At 39.5% G+C, this 23,042-nt stretch overlaps 5 protein-coding genes across 5 annotated transcripts; 2 read left to right on the top strand and 3 right to left on the bottom strand.

Annotated features, from left to right (window-relative positions):
• Positions 1-1,365: 1,365 nt before the first annotated feature.
• PG994_005021 (ATPase) lies at positions 1,366-4,451 on the top strand (the record flags this gene model as incomplete). The annotated part of the gene is made up of 3 exons (XM_066856430.1): positions 1,366-2,287; positions 2,355-2,732; positions 2,860-4,451. The coding sequence occupies 3 exons, from the start codon at positions 1,366-1,368 to the stop codon at positions 4,449-4,451; spliced, it is 2,892 nt and encodes a 963-aa protein (XP_066718597.1).
• A 1,989-nt stretch (positions 4,452-6,440) lies between these two features.
• PG994_005022 (uncharacterized protein) lies at positions 6,441-6,783 on the bottom strand (the record flags this gene model as incomplete). The annotated part of the gene is made up of 2 exons (XM_066856431.1): positions 6,441-6,583; positions 6,642-6,783. 2 exons carry the CDS (start codon positions 6,781-6,783, stop codon positions 6,441-6,443), a joined length of 285 nt encoding a protein of 94 aa, XP_066718598.1.
• A 507-nt stretch (positions 6,784-7,290) lies between these two features.
• Positions 7,291-8,616, top strand: PG994_005023 (uncharacterized protein; the record flags this gene model as incomplete). Its single annotated transcript, XM_066856432.1, is given in 6 exon segments — positions 7,291-7,375; positions 7,431-7,546; positions 7,560-8,169; positions 8,228-8,354; positions 8,416-8,472; positions 8,529-8,616. 6 exon segments carry the CDS (start codon positions 7,291-7,293, stop codon positions 8,614-8,616), a joined length of 1,083 nt encoding a protein of 360 aa, XP_066718599.1.
• A 456-nt stretch (positions 8,617-9,072) lies between these two features.
• Positions 9,073-10,854, bottom strand: PG994_005024 (uncharacterized protein; the record flags this gene model as incomplete). The annotated part of the gene is made up of 1 exon (XM_066856433.1): positions 9,073-10,854. The coding sequence occupies one exon, from the start codon at positions 10,852-10,854 to the stop codon at positions 9,073-9,075; it is 1,782 nt and encodes a 593-aa protein (XP_066718600.1).
• An 11,526-nt stretch (positions 10,855-22,380) lies between these two features.
• On the bottom strand, positions 22,381-22,734 carry PG994_005025 (HET-domain-containing protein; the record flags this gene model as incomplete). The annotated part of the gene is made up of 2 exons (XM_066856434.1): positions 22,381-22,532; positions 22,671-22,734. The coding sequence occupies 2 exons, from the start codon at positions 22,732-22,734 to the stop codon at positions 22,381-22,383; spliced, it is 216 nt and encodes a 71-aa protein (XP_066718601.1).
• Between the last annotated feature and the right edge of the window lie 308 nt (positions 22,735-23,042).

The following is a 23,042-nucleotide window of genomic DNA, read 5'->3' on the forward strand; positions in this document are numbered from 1 at the left end:
AGTTCAAAGATCAGCATCAATGATCCAACTCAACTCTGCCTTGTCGACCCGAAAGCCTGTAGGTCTTGAGGCGTGTTCCGAAAGACCGAAGCTGCAGGCTTATGGACCAGTCGCTGTGGTGCAACCGCGACCGCCTCACTGGCTTGCGACTCGCAAGCCTGTGTGTCCAGTGATTAGCTACTGACTTATCGCCAATGCCGCCACCATGCAAGGTGTGGTTACACTATATGAGGCGGCCGCATCAACTGGCTGTCGCCGCTAGGCATAACGCTAGGCATACTGCTTCCTGAAGCATCATTTTAAAAATAGAGCAGGCCAGCCGGGCCAAATGGGGGACAGGATACAACATTTTCTGGTCATTCTTACTTGCGTTTCTTTGACTGTCGCGGAACTTCTTCTAGAGTCTCATCAGTACACTGCCTTCATTCAGCTAAGAAAGTGCTGTGATCTGACATCCTTATTTTCAACCTTCATGATCGATCATTCATCAGTATAACTCCCGTTAAATCACTATTACCTCCCTACCAATCCATACTACGCAAGAAGACACTACGCCCCGGTGCGTGCACCTTGCGAAGATGTCTGATCCCGAAGTAGACGTACCGGCCTGGTTCGTCGACAAATGCGTGTGGACGTCATCGCAGCTGAGTGAGCAGAATATACGCCTGGTCATACGGGAGCCAGATCCATTTTGATCAGAGTTATTGTTGACGCCATCTTACTCGGTGTGGCATTGTTCTTACCGTATCGACTGCTTCATGGGTTTCTTGTCTATATGGGAGTGCTGACACCATGGCTTCTGTTCACTGCGGCAAAATTACGACCTTAACACAGAGTTCTATTCTTCAAGCATATTTTGTTGTATATGTTAGCACAGTCTAATACTCCATCTACGCCAAGAACTAGCTTCACTCACAACGGGGTCGTGTTGAGATTTGTCCGCCGCGGTGGAGGTGGTCATCAGTTTCTGAATTCAGTGGTGGCATATTTCGCTCGAGATATCGGTATTGACCTCATAGTATTGAGCAATGGCACCGTAAAAAACCTGATGGATCATTACAACCGGTCTCAAAAGGCACCACTCTCTACTGCAAGGTTTTCAGAGACGTTAAGAAACCAGAATCCTGTAGGTGGCCAACGATATGGAGCTTGATGAACCTACCCTTCCTAACAAAAACTTCCATAGGGATTTATTGAGAACTACTGGAGCAATGCACAAGCATTCTTCAACAGTGCCTTGGGGAAAGGACGACGCGCCGAGAAGTCACAAGATTTGAATATCTCGCCAGATCCCGTCATTATCCTTCTTGATGATATGATATGCTCATGACATCGGCCTCATTACAATCACATATTATCCCTATCATGAAAAAGGCCTTTTCAGCGACAGAGCAGCGAGACTCGGTTCTTGTTATTGTGACGGATCAGTCCGATGAAGGAGAGTTTCACATAAGTTTCGGCAGGTATCTGCATGTGCCAACTTACCCAACTCCAGATTCCGACTTCGAAGCACTCTCGAGATTTGTTACCAATCCCGCAAGGGATTCCATCGAAATAACACCACTGGAAACCGATGCCCAGTTCGCATTATTGGGGAAGGATGACGAGCATCATGCTCTGAAGGCAGTTAAATCACATAACATCCACGCTTTAAAGTACGAAGTGGCTTCAAGACGGGGAAGGGACATTCCATCACTTGTCCAGCCATACACCCATTGGCAGCTACCAGAAGATAGTCACAGTTGGCAGATTCTCACAAAATTTCCCCTGTCTGCCTACCAAGTGGAATCTATCGCCAACCTAGTTTTACAGAGCCTCGGTATCGAGAGCCTCGATATCGAGAGCATCGATTACGCCATTTCCAACATTATGGACTATTTATATCATCAGGATCAGAATCTGCACCCATGGAAGTCTGCTGAGAAAGACGATGTACTGAGCAAGGAGAAGACAAATAACGACAAGGGATTGGATTCCAAAGAGACATCGGATTCCAACAATGATGATATACAGAGCGACAAGGAATCAGGTGCCCGCGAGACGTCGGACCGTTTTCCTTTACGTTTTCCTTTCCCTTTCGGAGAAGACGCCAGCGAGGCATCGGATGAAGAAGAGAATACGAGTGATGGTGAAAAAATTAGTGAGGGATCAAATGATGTTGAACTGAGATGGTCGGAAAAGGTCCGAGACGTCATCCAGGAAATTGAGCAGCATGAGCAGCATGAGCAGCACGGTTGCTGCAAATTTGAGTATGAAGCAAAGCTCTTGGGCTCTTTGGTCAATCCTGGTAAGTAATAGCACCCATGCTTTTCATTATTCTTGATACACCGAAGGCACTGACTTACATATACCAGCCCAAGTTCATGATATTTGGGATGCTGTTGCACTTGAGCCCGACGTCAGAAACAACATTCTACGTATGATGACATTCAACATCGAGAAACCCGTGGCATATGGGATTCTGAAGAAGGCTCAGGTCAGGGGCGCACTTCTTTATGGACCACCAGGCACTGGCAAGACACATCTTGCACGGGTTCTAGCAAAAGAGTCGAAATCCACGATGATTCAGGTCTCAGCTGCGGAAGTTGAGGACAAGTACGTAGGCGAGACCGAGAAGAACATCAAGGCTCTGTTCAACCTTGGAAGGATGGTGTCTCCTTCCATCATCTTTATCGACGAGGCCGACTCCTTATTCCGGACGCGCACTGGCAACAATTGGGGCTATGACATAAGTCGCGTAAATCAGCTGTTGGCCGAGTCTGGCGGCTTGACGAAAGATGAAAAAGTCCCGGCCTTTTCTCATTCTGGCAACAAATTACCCAAATAATTTCGACCATGCGGTACTACGACGCATCCCAGGAAGAATATACCTTGGGCCCCCATCATTGGAAGTCCGAGAGGAGTTGTTACGCATATACCTACGCGAAGAACGTATCGAAAGCTCAGGAATTCTTCCAGATCTCGCCAGCATGACCGCTGAGTACTCAGGCTCTGATCACAGAACGCTGTGCATCCACGCGGCAACTAGCTCTCAGTCTGAACTCGAATCACTAGGCGAAGGTGTTTTGGGTAAAAGGAGAGTAATCAAGATGGTCCACTTCCGAGAAGCACTACAGGCGAATAGCCCAAATATAACGCGGGGCGCCATGAAGGAGATTGAGCGGTTTGCTGCCGAATTTGATCGCCAGAGTTTGGAAAGCATTAGGGCCTACTTCTATCCAAAGGAACCGATTTCTGCGATCAAATCTTCGAATCCACCTATTTCAAGCCCGGTCCTGACTTCTAATCCAAAGCAAGTTGCCAATACAAAACGAAGATCAGAGCTGAGCAACGACAGAAACACCAATGTCACCGAGGTACCCGTCATCGCCTCTATGGTAAATGATACAGCCAACATCAAGCTTGGCCCCTGTACACCGACTTCTCCATTTCAGCCACTTGACAGTACCCTTCCAGAGATTAGAGTTCTGGAGCTGGTCGAGCCCGCAACTCCAACCAGAAAACCACATTGTAGACTACGAACAGTCACATTGCAGCCCGGCCTAGAATTTACCGCTCTGTCATACATGTGGGGTGATCCTGCTTTGAATGAAGAGATCATTCTCAATGAAGAGCCCTTACGCATCACGAAAAGCCTTGCTAATGCATTGCGATGGGTCAAGCATCACTGGCAGCAGTACTTTCCCGGCCAAGACCGCTCCGAGTTCTGTATCTGGGCAGATGCTGTCTGTATCAATCAAGAGGACAACACCGAAAAGAGTTTCCAGGTCCCTTTGATGGGAAAAATATATGGCACGGCCGAACTTGTCATTTCCTTGATAGCGACACAAGATATCGCCATCAAGTTTGCGTTGAGGACATATCACAATCTCTGGAAGGTCCTAGCCAGTGATTCCACAGCCCCTATGAGCTTGGATGAGCTCACAGATCAAGAATGGATGAAACGAGTCCCTTACCTGACCCCAAGGGGTGATGATGATACGCAGGAAGAAGAAGCCGAGGGTACAATCTCTCCGGAACGATGTCCTCATTGTTCACTTTCAACTTCATTACATTACGCCCCTAACATGACGGAAGCCGAATTTGCAAGATATTGCAACGCACGAGGCGAGAATCCAACATGTATCTCTGCCCAGCTAATGGGGCTACTACCTTATTGGCGTCGAGTCTGGATGTTCCAAGAGATTGTTCTAGGAAAGAATCTCCTTCTCATATGCGACGACGCGTCCCTGGATTTTAAGGTTGCCGAAGACTTCACACAGACCCTCCAGCTCGCAAGGGCTGCTTCGTATTGGTCCGAAAGTGAGAATCATCCACATTGGAAACAGCCTGAGGGGTGGTGTGCTGAGTGCTGGGATTTCACTAATGCTTTTTCCTCTCCTTCATCGAGCCTCGGCGACAACTGTTCGGGACCGACACGGGAAATTCAGATTTCCATGAGATCGCAATGAATACATATTGTAAGAGAATCAATCTACAGGCTACGAATCCCAGGGATCTCGTGTATGGTTTGCTTGGATTAAGCAAGCTCGACGTTGAAGTCGACTAGAGAAAGAGCCTAGGCCATGTCTAAGGAGACTATGCCCGCTACTGGATCGAATCACCAGTGCATTTACCACATGAGAAAGAAGGTCTGTCACGGGAGAGAGTGATACAGCGCTATCATTTTCTGCTTTATGGTGGTATCGACGCATGGCCGGATGATACGAGCATTCCTTCTTGGGCTCCGAACTTCCAGAACCCTCTAGGAAGGGTATCTGACCATATCAAGTTCCCCCGAGATGGTTTCAAAGCGCCTTTGTTTCCAGGCGAACCATCTGAGAAAATCGAATATCTGGAACTTATTCTTACCAGAATTTCCATCCAACGAATAACGAGAAACGCCCGCATCATCCTGCGCTCCGAAGAATCTGTGAATATACCGTACAAAGTTCACAAAGAATTTCTAAACCACCTTCGCGATCTATTTTTACAGGATCGAAAATATGTTACTGGTATACCCATACTACAAACCGTATTCAGAGCTTTAAGTCGGAAAGACGAGCCCGTAATATCTCCTAATATCGCACTAGAGATGGCAGACATCTTTCTAGCGCTCATGAATACTGCGGGCTATGACGAGAAAGGCCGAATATTCGATTCGAGCTTTCAGCTGCCATTTACTAATGATAAAGAGGCAATCGGTTGGTTTAAACATTGGTGTCATCCCTGAACGAATTGACGTGGCCGAACTTCCACTCCCTACACGATTCACATTGAATACACCAGCAAAGGTCGATCACACTATGGAGCGGAACCTACAGACATATCGTTTTTTTTCAGACCGAAGACGGGTACCTGGGTCTAGGGCCAACAAGCTTAGCCCTGGATGACGAGCTATGTCTGTTCCACTACTGCACCTTACCAGTCATACTGCGGAAGGAGGGAGACCACTATACATATGTCGGACCATGTTGGGTTGTGGGCCTCAAAATCCCGTATGAGATGAAAAGACTTCAAGACTTGGGTCGGGTTGAAGAGCGTCGGTTTGTAATAAGATAGTGGGGGAGGAGTTGAAGCGAGGTTTACTTTCATGACTTGGCTGTTTCTTTCTGTTGGGCACATGGTAGCAAGTATGTGGCTGTTGTTCAAGGTCCAAAAGGGGGGCGTTGGATGGAGTTAGTTGGTTGGTTGTATTGTTTAACGTCTAGGGGGCGGCTTCCTTTTCTTTCATCTTTTGTGACTTTTCCCTGATTCAATACCGCTCCAATCTTCTGATGGGTATAGAACGTGCTATTTATAACGTATATATATACACGCAATAGCATCTTATTCCTCTTGGCTGCTTTATCCACTTAGTTTTGAAAACCCGGCCTGACCTTGAGCGATGCTTTCCGATTCCCCCCCCCCCCCTCTTCCTAAGCCGATGTCGCCTCCCAATAACAGCAAGTCCTGCCTCGACGGGGCAGGTAACGCCGACGTTTCGGAGCTCTCAGTGGACCGTAGCACCCTGAGAGATGCAGTGACGGCCTTCCTGGTTGCAATCATGTATATTTAATCATTCTCACGGCAGCCATCCATGATGGATTCATATCTTGCTCCTAACAGAGCTGTATAAAGTAAGACTGAACGAGTGACTCCTAGAATCAGACTTATTCTAAATAAGAACTAAAGATACGTTCAAGAGATCCTAAGCCTACAGAATTCCCACGAATGAAATCCTTCAATGCCACTCATTTTGCACCACATGCCCCAGTCTGCGTACCATAGAAAGCCGACATCACCCTATCAACTGCCCAAGAGGTCCAGATCGTAACTCGCATCTTCACACGAAAGCAGGTACTGTACCCATGAGCTTAACAATGACCAGCATAGTGAAGCTGCTTGAAATCTAGGTTTGCAGCAACATCCTTGTTGGCATACTGCATGATATTGTCCAGATTAGGACACTTGGCGGATTCTCATGCATTGATTCGATTCGATAGTCGTAAAAGTTCGGCAGGCAGGCGAAGAAAGCAATCATTCGGTTTCAGGATGATCTGGAGGACGCCGCCGCTAGACTCGGCCCAGGCCTGGACCGCCCTTAGCACGGCCTGGACGTCATCTGCGGGAGCAAAAGCCGTTGAGCACGAGGGTGAAGCCCACATCACCCTGGGACGCACCCGATCCGTACATGTCGCCCTTTTGTGTGGCGTGTCGAAAGAGGAAAGCGGCACGTTGGTGGGCTTGCGCGGTGGCCGACATGGGGTTGAAGAAATTGGCCATGGTCTCGTAGACGATGGCGGCCGGCGCGTCCACGGTCATTTTGGATAAGTTGTCGATGATGCCTCGGGGGAAACTCAGCCCCGTCATGAACACGAACTTGCCGCTGGGCGACCACCATAGCCGCATCAGATATCTAGAGTGTACAGGAGCCCGATCAAGCATGCCAATCAAGCTAGACCGCTGCATTACTCCTAGACCTTCTTTTTAAACCTTTCAACTCGAAGAGAGTGATAATGATTCTCTCTTATTTCATGGACTACATGCACACATACATATACACATGCTCTCGATTCTTTCTTAAATGCAGATGCTCGAGCCCGGCCCAATGGCCGCAGGTGTGCGACAGCTGAATTGGCTCAAGAGAACGTGGGTCAATTAACGAGCTGCCGTTGTCGGAACGGACGGCCCGACTTGCAGAGCCTTTGAGATCGTAAACATCTGGCGCGCCACTTTTCCCCCTCTCTTTCGACCGTTCAATACTGTGGCCATTTGTTATTCAACAACTCACCGCGACCAGAATCCTGGTGGTAAGATCCAGGCAGAAAAATGGGAAATGAGCACACTGAATACATTGAAGAGGTAGAGGTGCCTGTGGAAGCCATTCAAGCCGTCGATCCAGCAGTAGCTGAAAGTAAGTCGCGCATTCTATCTTGAAGTCTTCGAAATATGTAACTTATTGAGTACAGAGCTTCCGCCTGGTATTCAGATTGAGGGCATCTCGGAACATGGAGCAAGCTTCTGGACCCGCACCGCACGCCTAGACACCACCCTGGACGGAGTGATGAAGTCGTTCTTCCTCAAAGTAAGTGCATCAGTGTCATACGTCGTATTACGCAACTCTGAAAATCTCAACGACCTCGTTTGGAGAGCGAGGTAGGAAGATGATGTCAGGCGAATATCACTGCATGAACAAGATCCATGCAGTGGTGCCGGACCTTGTCCCTGAGACAATAGCATGGGGCTCCTACTCGGATATACCAGATGTTCATTTCTTCCTCGCCGAGTTTCGTCCCATGACAGATGAGCTCCCAGATGTCGAAGTCTTCCCTGCAAGAATGGCTGAACTTCATCGCACGGCCACATCACCAGACGGAAAGTTTGGGTTTGATTTCACGACGTTCCATGGGAATACTCCAATCGAACATGGATGGTCAGACACATGGGAAGACTATTTTACCAGAACGACGAAAGTACTGCTCGAGCTAGAGCAGGAGGCCCAGGGCCCGAATGAGGAAATCAGGGGGCTCATGGTTCCCTTCTTCGGTAAAGTCGTCCCGCGGCTTCTCCGTCCACTGGAGACAGGTGGCCGATCGATCCAACCCTCTCTGATCCATGGCGACCTATGGGATGGAAATGCCTCGATGGACAGCGAAACCGAAATGCCAATCATCTTCGATGCTGCATCATTTTATGCACATAATGAATGTATGTACCCTGATGCATATCTGCCATCTGTTTGACCCACTAAAATACTTATCTACAGATGAGCTGGGGGTCTGGAGGCAGCCCTGGAACAAAATTAAGAAGCCTTACCGAATGCGGTACCATAAGCACTTTCCCAAGTCACAGCCGGAGGAAGATTACGACGACCGCAACGTACTGTATGCCACGTAGGTGAACTTCACACTCACTGATACTGCTCGTATACTTATGCTCTCAACCTTGAACCAGCCGAGTTAACATACTGGACTCGATCCTGTACAAAGGGGATCCTAGTTACCGGGAGATGTAAGGCTTTAGATACTGAGGCTGGAGAAATTACGCATTTCGCTAACTCTACTTAGGCTGATCAATGGCATGAAGGGTCTTGTGGATAAGTTCCCTGGTGGTCTGGAGGAGTGGGAGGGGGCCCAAACGAGTCGCTCATATTGATGCGGCTACTGTTTGGCCAGAGTATATAGGAAGGGGCAATGGTTGCCACATGGACCACTAGAAACCCTGGGATACGGTGTAACAACCCACACGACTCCAGTCAACTGCTGCTGGTTGTCGGAAACTCTCTACGGATATTCTCGTGGGGGAACCTCAGCAATATCACAAGAGGGCCTGGCATCACTTTGTACACTAACATACCTTCCAACTTCGGGATAAGCAAGTTCTTTGGCAAGTATAATGGATCGACATTCGCTACGCTACACTCTGAACTGAGTTATGCACGGTCTCACGTTCGATTATGCTTCTGGGATTGGCAAGATCTGGAGGCCAACGCCGAAGAAGACACGGTCCTACCCACCCAAGTCACACTGCAGCCAGTCGGTGGTCAGTTATCGACACTCATCCAGCAACATGGGTATGATTATTGGCTTCAAAGACGACACGATACACTTCCTAGATCACGACGGCTGGATATGCTCCGTCCACATCAGTCACACCCAGCCCGATAGCTACGGACGTCACTTCTTCCTGCCCAACGACTGGCTCAGCACATATGATACCCTGAAATTTTTCATCACGTCGAAGAACGACGTCGTAATTGCCAAAGGACATGAGGTGGCGATTGTGAAACGCGGGCTTGAGTCCCCACAGACGTACTTCTGCAAGCTGCGACAGACCACGGCAAAGGGACCAGCGAAAGCTCAAAATCGCCATGAAGGCGCAAGCAAGCGGGGAACAATGATATTGAGATTGATGAGGTTGTATATATATAAGGTTTACGAAACTGTCCGTATGAAGATATGTGATATTACGTACACTATTAAACCAGGGTGCATGATCACCTGTGCTGACGCCCGGCGATGCCGTGAAGTCACCGTCCTCTGCTCTGAATGTCACCGGATGGAGATTTGGTCGTTTGAGTAAATGGGCCACTCGCATAACTTGCCGATACACGCTGTAAAAGGCCTCCCCAGGTCGGCCTGGAAATGGCCTTGCGGTACCGCTCCCTTTCAGAAGCGCTCTCCATTTCGGATCGAATCGGTTGATTCCTGCGCCCAGATTCTTGCAAACAGTGAGACGAACGTGGAGCTGTTGCCCACGAACTTCCAGGCTCCGTTCCAAATCGCAGTGGCAAATCTTGCAGCTGTATAGATCGGCTAGACTGCCTGCATCATTTCTCCAATCAACGTTCTCGGCGTAGGTATTACGACGTCTTTCAGCGGATATGCGTCGTTCATATCGATATTGATTTTTAAAGCCATCTATTTGTTTGGAAGATATGCCTTCTGTATGGTATATGTGCGCGGACGCCTTAAGACCATCTTCAGTCATTCGCAACGTTACCTTCGCCAGCGACACGGTGATATGAGGGCATATGGTGAAGGATATGGCCTCAGGGTCCGTGTTATGCATGTCGAGAATGTAGCTAATCTCTTGCTTTTGTAGGAACTCACTCGAGAAGTACAGTTCACTCGACCATCTGACACTGGGGCTGTTGTGGTTCCGCCATTGGAGCCTACCGTCGCAACAGAGTGACGTGACAATGCATGTGGTATTTGCCCATTCCCTCCCATTGATCGCGACACGTGTAGAATGTAGGTGGTAGAAAGCAAGGTAATGGGCCATGGTTGAGAACATGGGCTTGAGTGTCCCGAATGATGCAGTATCGAATGGCAACATGGTCACCCACGCGGCATTGGCACCGGCTCCTTTTGCGCTCAACGAAGCGGTGCCGGAGACTTTCCCCGGATAACAGGGCAGTTGAGGAATGGAGTTGCTGATTTCCGAGTAAGGGGGCGGGGGTTGAATGTGCTTGTCTGGTTCTTTCTGCTGCTCCTCGGAACCGGACAGAAGACCTTCCTTGGCGCCAAGTAACGATTTATCGTCTGCTGCACTGCTGAAATTGCGTTTGAAATGGAAGTTGGGTGACAGAGACTCGCGGAGCTTGGAGGGAAGGGCTCGGAAGAAAGCGATAATAGGCCTTGACGTCGCGGATTGCGTGTTAGGCTTATCATCCTCTTCTGACATGTACCATCGGTCACCATCTTGCACCAACTTCATTGGCGCCATGGGTGGGAGGAGCGTGTTGTAGAAAAGCCCTGGTTCCCTGTGCCCATCGCAGCCCCAGTAGGAATGGCAAACACAGGCATTGTGACCGTACCATTTGTTACCTGGACCAGATGATTTCGGGTGGGCAGCTTCCAGTGGTTGGTTTCGACTCGCTGGTAATGACATGATGTTGCTTGATTGTGATAACGTACGTCACCCCATAACTGACCCCCCCCCCCCTGTAATTGACCCCCCTGTCGACCTACACCACGATTCACCGCTATTTCGATTCAGAAAGAGATTTCTTAACGAATTCTGATCCGAATTATTTTATTCTTTTTAATATATACTAATTTATTAATAGTGCGTTTATATATTAAAAACGATATCTCTACTATTATTTAAGATATAGTAAGCGGTAAATTTATTTATAAGGCTACCTTTTATTAGGGTATTTCACGGTCTACTTTTATTAGTCGACTTTACGGCTAATAATTACGTCGAGAATTAAAATATATTTATTAAAAGCTCTCTCTAGTTTAAGAGAAGTATTTAATAAACTAGATTTTAGTTTAAAAAGCCCTTAGCGTCGCATTAACATATACGTAAATTAAGGAACTAGCTTAACGCGTTTTAACCCTTTATAATAACCTTATATTATAAGGTAAAAATTAAATAAATTTTTTTCTTTAACGTTACCTAGTCTTACGAATAAAAAAGTAACGTCGTATCGACTCTTAACGTAATAATAAAGCATTAATTAAAGTAATTAAGTTTTGGTTTTTAATTAAATTACGTATAATATTAAATGGGCTATATAAAGGTTCTAGGATTAATCGAGGTTATATTACTATATTTTTATTATTTATATCTATCTTTAGTGCGAGCTACGAGGGGCATCGTATGCCCCTTTTTATAAAATAAAAAAGTGTTAAATGTAATCTATTAAAGGGTATAATCGTTATATTGATTATTCTTTTTCATTCTGTCCGTCTTAATTAAAGATTTGCCCTTTTTCTTAATGCCGGCCACGTTTATTTCGAATGTCTAGTCGTAAGGTTTATCTAGTCTATAAGTATGCTTCTTTAAGACTTAGCGTGTATGCTTATCCATCTAGCATATCTAATAAAAAGGGGTTCGTGCGCGTAGGCACGTGGCACCCCTTTTAAAGCAGTATAGAAAACCTTAGTTCCTGCTGTTTTAATATATACTATAAATTTAAGCTATTAACGTATCCTATAAGCGAATATCTTATTTTTATATACCCTTTTTAATAAAATATAAGTTAATTTTATTATAACGTATTTAATATATTAAAATTAATCGGAATCCTTATCTCTAGATATTTTTATATTATTCTAATAAGTACGCGTATTATACCCGGGCTCTCCGTAGATTTTATAGCGTTATAAGCGTGTTTTAAACGTTCTCGTATAGTTACTTTTTTAACGCGATTCGTTTTATAATTATTTATTAACGTTTTTTTAAAACTATAGGTTTTTTTTAGTTTATATACGAAGTGATCCTTTATTTTATAGCCGTTTTTTTTCGTATAGCGGCGCCGGCTAAGTATTTTATTTACTTTTTAAAGTATCGCGTTTTTACTTTTTAAAAGAGTAACTCGGTATATAATATACGTTATAACTTTTACGATCTAGTTAAAGCTAATTAAAATAAACGTCGGAAAGTTATTTTAATACCGTATAATATAGTTTCGAACGTATTCGGTTTAGGATTAAGTTTTAATCGAGTTGTTTAAGGTTTTTAGTTTTTAAGGAAGAGGTAGGCCGGAAGACGTTCCCGGAGGTATTAAAGTACGTAATTTTATATCTAATTGTGAAATAATATATTCCGGATTGTATAGGACGAGTCCTGTCTTTTAAAAACTTTCTTATATATTCGAAACGGTGAAAGTCGCTTAGAACGCTTTTAAAAACGTTGGTAAGAAGTCCTTCTTTAAGATATAAGTGATATGCGCCCGTATAAAATATTTAATTTCTTTCCCGTACGCTTTTTTTAATATACGAAAATAGCTGATATTAAGAGGTTAAAGCTTATACGATAAATAAGAAGGTATATAGAGTATAATAATCGAGTTCTTTTTATAATAGAGCTCGAAAGTTGTCGAGTAGTAGCTTTCGTAGCCGTTTAAGATTAGGAGGCGATAATGACCTTTCGTATAAGACCTGATATATTAATTAAAGTATTAAATTTAGTCCTCGCCTTTTTTATTCGTGGTTTAGTTATTTTTAGTAATTACGATTACCTAGTCCTTTAGTAATAGGCTGTTTTCGTACTAGGAAAAGAGGTACGTTTTCCCGGTAAAGATAATATACGGAGGGATAGCGTAACCGTGTAATCCGACGCCCTAAGTAACTATAACCTATTCCCGGTTCTTTTACTATACTACCCTAGGCTTTCCGCGTTGATCGGAGGTGGTTACGATTATTTCGGACGAGATTTAGCTTATAAAAAAGCCGGTTTCGTTAAAGTTATAGATATCCTCTTTTTAGATCCCGTATTTATAAATTGTATTCCGTATAAGGGTAAATTATACGCGATACGCGTCGGGATTTTCGTAAAGGATTCTTTAATAATCGATTTTTTAATTAAAACGCGTTTAAAAGTCTAGTTATTATTATATAAAGTTAAAGGTTTAATTAACGCCGACGAGTCCCGCGTTACGTAAGCTAAGTAATTAATTTATTATATTTTTTATACTATTTAACCGGCGAAGAAACGATTACGTATTTAAATTAATAATATATCGAATAATTATATCTTTTTTAAAATTTAAAAGCTTTTAAAAATTCGTAGGTATTTCGCGTCGTATAGGTTAGTTATTTCGTTTACGTTATAAGGTTTTTAATAAAACGTAATAAATTAATACAGCCTTTCGTACGCTTAAAGTTAAATCTTCTTAAAACGCTTAAAGCGTTAGAATTATATTACTCTCTTTCTAAAGTTATGGCATTTTCGGACGTAAAAAAATATAAAAAAAAGTTAAGGTTATAAGGAAATTTATAAAAGTGGGACATTCGCTTGTATAGGATATTCGCTTGTGAGATACGTTAAATTTAAAAATAAGTATAATATAAATAGTACGGTATTTTAAAAGGCTAAAAAAGTAATAGCCTTATAATAAATAATTTAAGATGACGTTTTATTTAATAAAAATAACTTAGTTTAAAGTGGTAAACGATTATATTAAAATATATATTAATACTTAATAAAGCTATCATTTCTTTAATAATTTATAAAAGTAAATTAACGTACCCCACGGTTTAATTAATTATATAGTTTAAATAATCACCTTTAAAGCTCTATTTAATAAAGTATAAATTAATTCCGCTATAATATATTTAATATTTTAAAATTCATTAAAATCTTTATCTTTAAAGACTTTTATATTATTTTAATAAGTATAAGTATTATATCCGGGCTCTCCGTAAATTTTATAGCGTTATAAGCGCGTTTTAAACGTCTTTATACGACTACTCTTTTACCGCGATTTATTTTATAACTATTTATTAATATCTTTTTAAAACTATAAATCTTTTTTAGTTTATATACGTAGTGATCCTTTATTTTATAGCCGTTTTTATTTCGTACAGCGGCGCCGGCTAAATATCTTATTCGCTTTTCGTAATACGGTTACCTTACCTTTTAATAAAACGAGCCGGTATATAATTTACGTTATACTTTTCGTAATTTAGTTAAGCCTAATTAAAATTAATATCGGAAAGCTATTTTAATATCGCGCGATTCGATTTTTAATATACTCGGTTTAAAATTAAGCTTTAATTAAATTATTTAAAGTCTTTTATCTTTAAAATATAAATAGGCCGGAAAAAGTCGCCGGAAGCGTCAGCGTATATAGCTTTATATTTAATTATAAAATAATATATTTCGGATCGTATAATATAAATCCTACCCCTTAAAAACCTCTTTAAATATTTAAAATAATAAAAATAGCTTAAAACGCTTTTAAAAACGTTAATAAGAAGTCTTTTTTTTAAATATAAATAATATACGCCCGTATAAAACCCTTAATTTCTTTCTCGTATAACTTTTTTAATATATAAAAACAGCCGATATTAAAAGGTTAAAGTTTATATAATAAATAAGAAAATATATAAAGTATAATAATAGAGTTCTTTTTATAATAAAGCTCGAAAGTTCTTAAATAATAGCTTTTATAGCTATTAAGGATTAATAAGCGATAAATATTTTTTATACGAAACTTTATATATTTATTAAAGTATCGAATCTAGTCCTCGCTTTTCTCGTTCGTAATTCAGCCGTTTTTAGTAATTATAATTACTTAATCTTTCGGTAATAAGCTATTTTCGTATTAAAAAAAGAGGTATATTTTCTCGATAAATATAATATACGGAAGGATAATATAATCGTACGATACGACGTTTTAAATAATTATAACCTATTCCCGGTTCTTTTATTAAATTATTTTAAACTTTCTATATTAATTAGAAATTATAATAATTATTTCGAACGAGATTTAATTTATAAAAAAACCGGTTTTATTAAAATTATAAATATCCTCTTTTTAAATCTTATATTTATTAATTGTATTTCGTATAAAAATAAACTACGTATAATACGCGTCGGGATTTTTATAAAAAATTCTTTAATAATCGATTTTTCGATTAAAACGCGTCCGGAGGTTTAATTATTATCGTACGAAGCTAAAGGCTTAATTAATACCGACGCGTTTCGCGTCGCGTTAAAAAAATAATTAGTTCGCTATATCTTTAATACTACTTATTCGAGGAGGAAACGATCTCGAATTTAGTTCGATTATATACCGAATTATTATATTTTCTTCGAGAATAGTAAGCTTTTATATTAATAATCATACATCTTATCGTGAAGTGCCGCCGCGATATTAGAGACGTAAAGTTATATAAAGGATATTATAAACCTATGCTATAAATTAAAGACTTAATTTAAGACTATTTTAAAGCGCTTAAAGTATTAATTATATATCGCTTTCTTTTTAATTACTAACTATAATAAAATAGTGAAAAAGAGATAAAATAAACTTAGTTATTAAGAATTAAAAGAAAATAATTAGTTAAACCGTGTGGTTAGTTAAACCGTGAGGTACGTTAGTTTAAAAGTAATACTTCTTTTAAAAACTCGATAAATTTAAAGAATAAGTATTTAATATAAATAATAAAAGTTAAACGAATAACGAAATTACTATTAAATAGCTCGAAGATATTTTTAAATTAAAAACCGCCCGGAACGATTTGAAAAATACTCGTTTACTTATTTTAAATAATTATAATAGTTATATAACCGATAATTTTATATCTCTTTATTATTAAAATAATTTTTACTTATTATTTTTACCCCTTTATTTATTATACGTTTTTTAACCCTTTAATATTAAAGTTTTTACCTTTATAAAAGCTTAACGTATTTTATAAGCGAATGTTTTATATAAGCGAATATCTCACTTTTATAAATTTCCTTATAGCCTTAACCTTTTTTTATATTCTTTTACGTCCGAAAATATTATTATTGAATGGGCTCTCGTACGTACGTACAGGTTCCGGTTTTAATCGGGGTTCAATCGTTATATTCTATTGTTCATGTCTATCTTCAGTGCTAGCTACGAGGGGCATCGTATACCCCTCTTCATAAAATAGAAAAGGGGTTCGTACGCGCAGGTACGTAGCACCCCTTTTAGAGTAATATGGACAGCTTTAGTTCCAGCTGTTCTAATAATTATAACTTTAAAAAAAAAGTGATATAATTCTAGCGCTTTAAGCGCTCTAGAAAGACTTAATTTTAAATATATAAAAGACTATATTAATTTATTACGTCTTATCGAAAGCTTTATAGCGTAAACGAAATAGTTAACCTATACGACGCGAAATATTTACGAATTCTTAAAAGCTTTTAAATTTTAAAACAAATGCGATTATTTAATATATTATTAATTTAAATACGCGATCGTTTCTTCCCCGGCTAAATAATATAAAAGATATAGCGAATCGATTATTTAGTTTACGCGACGCGGGACGCGTCGGTATTAATTAGGCTTTAACTTTATACGATAATAACTAGACCTCTAGACGCGTTTTAACCGTAGAATCGATTATTAAAGAATCTTTTATAAAGATCTCGACGCGTATCGCGTATAATTTACCTTTATATAAAATATAATTTATAAATATAAGATTTAAAAGGAGGATATTTATAACTTTAACGAGACCGGCTTTTTTATAGGTTAAATCTCGTTCGAAATAATCGTAACTATTTCCGATCGATACGAAAAGCTTAAGGTAATATAGTAAAAGAACTAAGAATAGGTTATAATTATTTAAGGCGTTAAATTATACGGTTACGCTATCTCTTCGTATATTATTTTTATCGAGAAAACATACCTCTTTTCCTAGTATAAAAATAGCTTATTACCGAAAGACTAGGTAATCGTAGTTATTAAAAATAACTAAATTACGAATAAAAGAGGCGAAAACTAGATTCGATACTTCGATAAATATACGAAGTTTTATACGAAGGGTATTTACCGCTTATTAATTTTTAACGGCTATAAGAGCTACTATTTAATAACTTTCGAGCTTTATTATAAAAAGAACTTAATTATTATATTTTATATATTTTCTTATTTATTATATAAGCTTTAACCTTTTAATATTAGCTGTTTTTATATATTAAAAAAAGCGTACGAAAAAGAAATTAAATATCTTATACGGGCGCATATTACTTATATTTTAAAGGAGTACTTCCTATTAACGTTTTTAAAAGCGTTCTAAGCGATTTTCACCGTTTCGAATATATAAAGAGGCTTTCGAAAAATAGGACTTATTTTATATAATTTAAAATATATTTTTTTATAATTAAATATAAAGTTACGTACTTTAATACCTCCGGGGACGTTTTCCGGCCTATTTATTCCTTAAGAATTAAAAACCTTAAATAATTCGATTAAAGCTTAATCTTAAACCGAATACGTTCGAAACCGTATCGTACGATATTAAAATAACTTTTCGACGTTTATTTAATCAGCCGTAACTAAATCGTAAAGGCTATAATATAAGTTATATACCGAGTTACTCTTTTAAAAGGTAAAAACGTAATACTTCGAAAAATAAATAAAATGTTTAGCCGGCGCCGCCGTACGAAAAAGAAACGGCTATAAGATAAAGGATCACTTGGTATATAAGCTAGAAAAGATTTATAGTTTTAAAAGGACGGTAATAAATAGTTATAAACCGAATCGCGTCGGAAGAGTAATTATATAAGGACGTTTAAGACACGCTTATAATATTATAAAATCTACGGAGAGCCCGGGTATAATACGCGTACTTATTAAAATAATATAAAAGTATTTAAAAATAAAGATTCCGATTAATTTTAATATATTAAATACGTTATAATAAAATTAACTTATATTTTATTAAAAGGGGTGTAAAAAAATAAGACATTCGCTTATATAAGATAGTCGCTTATAAGATACGTTATTATTAAAAAGAGATCGCTTTCTTATTTTTATTAAAGAATTTAACCTTTATTAATAAATAAAACTTCTTTATATACTATGCTAGAGCTCGTAAAAAAGCTTTATCGGCCTAGAATATTAAGGTTAGTTAACGTGGTAATAGGTTTTAGCTCGTATATATTACTAAGCCACTTATTAGCCCTCTTTTACTCGAAAACAGTAATTAAAAGAGACCGGAAGAGATAATATAAGCTTTAACTAATTAAAATAAATCCTTTATATTTATTTAAACTCTTTTAATTAATAATATATTATAGTTAATATTAAATAAAATATTAATTTAAAGCGTTAAATTCGATACTTTTATTAATTAAATTAAAGTAATATACTTTATAAGTGAATTAAACACATAAGTGAATTAAACACTTTCGTTATATTTTATTTAAATAACCTTTATACTTAATTTCCTTTATAATATAATATAGTTAATACTTAAACAGAGAAGTAAATACATCTTACTCTTTAAACGCTTTAAAATAACTTAAAATTAAGTCTCCGGCGTATAGCTTTAATATATAAAGTCCCTTATATAACCCTCCGTAACCGACGGCTTAGTCTCTTTATAAAACGCGAAATCTTTACGAAATCTCGAAAGTTAACGAATTTAAAAGAAAAGGCGATTATAAAATATATAATTAATTTAAATTCGCGATCATTTCCTCCTCGGCTTAGCGGTATAAAAGATATAGCGAATCGATTACTTCGTTAACGCGACGCGAGATATATCGGTATTAATTAAGCTTCGAACTTTATACGATAATAATTAGACTTTTAAACGCATTTTAATCGAAAAATCGATTATTAAAAAATTCTTTATAAAATTCCCGACGCGTATCGCGTATAATTTTCCCTTATATAAAATATAATTAATAAATATAAGATTTAAAAAGATGATATTTATAACTTTAATAAGACCGGTTTTTTTATAAATTAAATCTTATTTAAAATAATCCTTATAACTTTTAATTAATACGAGTAGTTTAAAATAATTTAATAAAAGAATTAAGAATAAGTTATAATTATTTAAAACGTTAAATTATATAGTTACGCTATCCCTTCGTACATTATATTTATTAAAAAAATATACCTCTTTTTTTAATACGAAAATAGTTTATTATTAAAAACAGTTAAATTATTAATAAAAAAAGCGAGGACTAAATTCGATATTTTAATAAATATATAAAGTCTCGTATAAAAAATATTTATCGCTTATTAATCTTTAATAGCTATAAGAGTTATTACTTAATAACTTTCGAGCTTTATTATAAAAAGAACTCTATTATTATACTTTATATACCTTCTTATTCGTCGTATAAGCTTTAACTTTTTAATATCGGTTATTTTCGTACGTGGAAAAGTTACGAGAAAGAAATTGAGCGTTTTATACGGGCGCATCTTACTTATATCTTAAAGGAGGACTTCTTACTAACGTTCTTAAAAGCGTTCCAGGCGATTTTTACCGTTTTAAATATCTAAGGAGGTTTCCGAGAAGACTTATACCGTACGACCTAGAATATATTATTTTATAAATAAATATAAAGCTACGTATATCGACGCTTCCGGCGACCTTTTCCGGTTTATTAATACTTTAAGAATTTAAGACTTTAAATAATTTAATTAAAGTTTAATCTTAAACCGAGTACGTTAAAAATCGAATCGCGCGATATTAAAATAACTCTCCGATATTAATTTTAATTAAGCTTAATTAAATTATGAAATATATAATATAAATTATATACCGGCTCGCTTTATTAAAAGGTAAAGTAACCGCACTACGAAAAGCGAATAAAATACTTAGCCGGCGCCGCCGTACGAAAAATAAACGGCTATAAAATAGAGGATCACTTCGTATATAAGTTAACAAAGACTTATAGTTTTAAAAAAACGTTAATAAATAGTTATAAAACGAATCTCATTAAAGGAGTAATCGTATAAAAACGTTTAAAACGCGTTTATAACGTTATAAAATCTACGGAAAGCTCGAGCATAAAACTTATACCTATTAGAATAATATAAAAATACCTAGAAATAAAGATTCCGATTAATTTTAAAATATTAAATACGTTATAATGTAATTAATTTATACTTAGTTATACTAAGTCTTAAGAAGTGTTTAATTTACTTATATATTTAATTCACTTATAAAATACGTTAACGTTATTATATAATATTAACTATTTAAAAAGATTTAAAAAAATATAAGGAGAAGGATTATTTATTAACTTAATTAATATAGAATTATAAATATAGTCCTTAAAAAAAGTTAGAGCTCGCAAGGCTACGAAAAAAGTAAAGGATATAAATTAGTTCGAATTTAAAATTTATATTAAGTAAAAGCATATAATATATAAAAGAGAGACTAGATTAAGTTAAAATTAAAGAATCGAATTTTAAAAAATCTATTATATCTACTATTAAAAGCGATTATATTATAGTTTAAAATTAAAGGAATAGTTCCTATTTAAAGTTAGTGGTCGATTTATGCCATTAATTTTTTAGGGGGGTCAATTACAGGGGGGGGTCAATTATGGGGTGACGTACGTTACGAGTTTCGGTAAACAAGAAGAGTGTGGGAAACCCGAAAAGCGATGCCTCCTAGCTTAAGTAAGTAAGTTTCTGATACTCGCGCAATACACTGGAAAAACGGAGAAATCTTTTCTCTACAGCGTTCAGCCAGTAGGTTATTATCGGTTCAACCCTACGGAGACTGGACTTTGAGTCATTTTGGTAGATGCACAAGCAGCTCATTCACTGTAGCTTGCTCCTGTGATCTGCTGACTCTGATCTCTCACGAGATATATCAGGGCAACTCTACAGACGCCGCTACTGTCTGCCTTCAGTACGTGAGGTCGTCAAGTGCCGCGACAGTGGCGACCACCAAATGAGATAGACTAAGATCACCCCGAGCACCGAATACTCCGACCATATTCATGTCGAATGAGGAGATGCTTGACTCCATAGCATAGTGCTAATTGTGAAACCTTTCTTACAGTAGTGTTATTTCACATTTGCTTATACGGTCTGAGCTGCCTACACGTCCAATGGGCAGCTTCCGTTGGGTTCCTTTTTGGCGGCCTCCTTTTTCTCTGGAAGAACTACCGCGACAAGGACCAGCCCAAGTGGCTGATGGGGTGGCGTGGTGGGCACGTCGGTGCCTCTCCAGTGCAGCTGCACGTCGGGCGACGAGCTCACCCACTAGATGATGCAAAAAGTAGACAAGACGTGGCTGCTGTTCTTGGGGCAGAGTATCGAGGGCATTGTCCTCGAGGTTCACGAAGTGATCTGGTCCCATAAATATAGTGATTCAGAATCGATTATTGGCAGTAATGGACTCTTCTGATATCGCGGAAGGGATTAAGGAGGTGCAAATCGAACGGATAAGTCGGAGGCCTATCCTCGAGCTCGAGTACGATGTGAGCTCTTTAGAGGAGTCACTCTTGCGTCCCGGGGAAGAACTGCCGGAGAGGACGGCATCCGCGATAATGGCATTTCTGTCATTCCCATCGTGAAGTTCACGTATGAAGCTGTCGTGACTGAATCTTGGGCCAAGAATTATGTGGCGTAGGAGTGGAAGATGGCCCGGAGGAAGAGCTTCAAGGTAACAGCGAAATTCGGACTCCTGCGCGAAGTAAAAGGCATTGTTCTTGTACTAAACAGAGGGAGTCGCTTGGATAATGCTTTTTTCCAATCTCGACAGACTCGAAGCAGGGTAGGCGGTATGGTGCCTACGTCGTTGTCGCTGGCTCGGCCGCTAAGAGACTGAACAAGCTTGCAGTGAAAAAGCCCAAGAATATGTTCGCGGCCACAGGTATGCGGAAAGGCGCAGAATCAAGGTTGCACTACGCGCTGCTGCGCCAAGGCTAACTCAAAAACGATCCTCAAGCAATAGAGGAAATGTTAGAGTTGATATGATATAGAAAAGGTGGGGCCACTCTCAGGGGCCTCAGAGCCCATGGACTTCTTCCCTGACTATCCCACCCGTAGCACCGAAATGGGAAAACCTAGAAGATATGCTCGGGAATGTGAAACATCTGTTAGACCTTCTTGTGGTATACGATTACGAACAAATAGCCTCCATGGGTCACTCCTGGTGGTGATTACCGCGACTTTGCTCTTGAATTCGAACCGATGTTAAGCCAATTCTAAGGTCCAACTACGGCCTATGGGTACATCTGCCGCGGGTTGTGCAGCGGCACATCTTCGTATTTCCCGAGGAATCCGCCGATGTCGTCACAATTGCACCGGCAGCTGGTCGAACACTCGAAGAAGAGCTCGTGGTAGCCGAAGTTCAGGCCAGCGCGAGGAAAGTATGCTGCCCAGGTAAATTCCAGCCATGGGCCAAGAGGGTGGAAGTGTAGGTCGGTCTACAGGTCCACTGAGAGCTCGCGATTATATCTTCTCGCGGAAAACCAAGTAACAGGCCCTCGCCCGCTGGCTTGGTTCCGCGAACCTCGGAAGGCGGGCGTGTCAATCAAAAGCCCACCGGTCCCACTGCGCGCCTTGGGGGCCGCCATTTTCGCGGTAGGCGTTGCGGTAGATTCTAGCCATCTGGGCGGACTCGCGTAGCCAGTCAAGTCTGTCATTCGTCCGGCATTGCATTGCATTTCTGGGAAGCTGACGTCGGTGTAAGCAGAGGTAGGACGTGTTTGGGCTGCGGGTTGCCCATGTTACTGCGGGGGCTTCTCAAAAATGATAGTTAGCCCCTATTCGATGGGCTCCCGCTTCAAGCTTGGTTACAGGGGCCTCGCAGGGCAACGAACGCTATAAAGGGGAAGAGAAAGTGGGAAGCCGCCGCGCCCGCATCGGTTTTCGTTATACACGA

Source organism: Apiospora phragmitis, assembly GCF_038363925.1.
Source record: "Apiospora phragmitis strain CBS 135458 chromosome Unknown utg000005l:1.0-4161743.0:1.0-4166827.0, whole genome shotgun sequence".
In the NCBI taxonomy this organism is placed as follows: domain Eukaryota; kingdom Fungi; phylum Ascomycota; class Sordariomycetes; order Amphisphaeriales; family Apiosporaceae; genus Apiospora; species Apiospora phragmitis.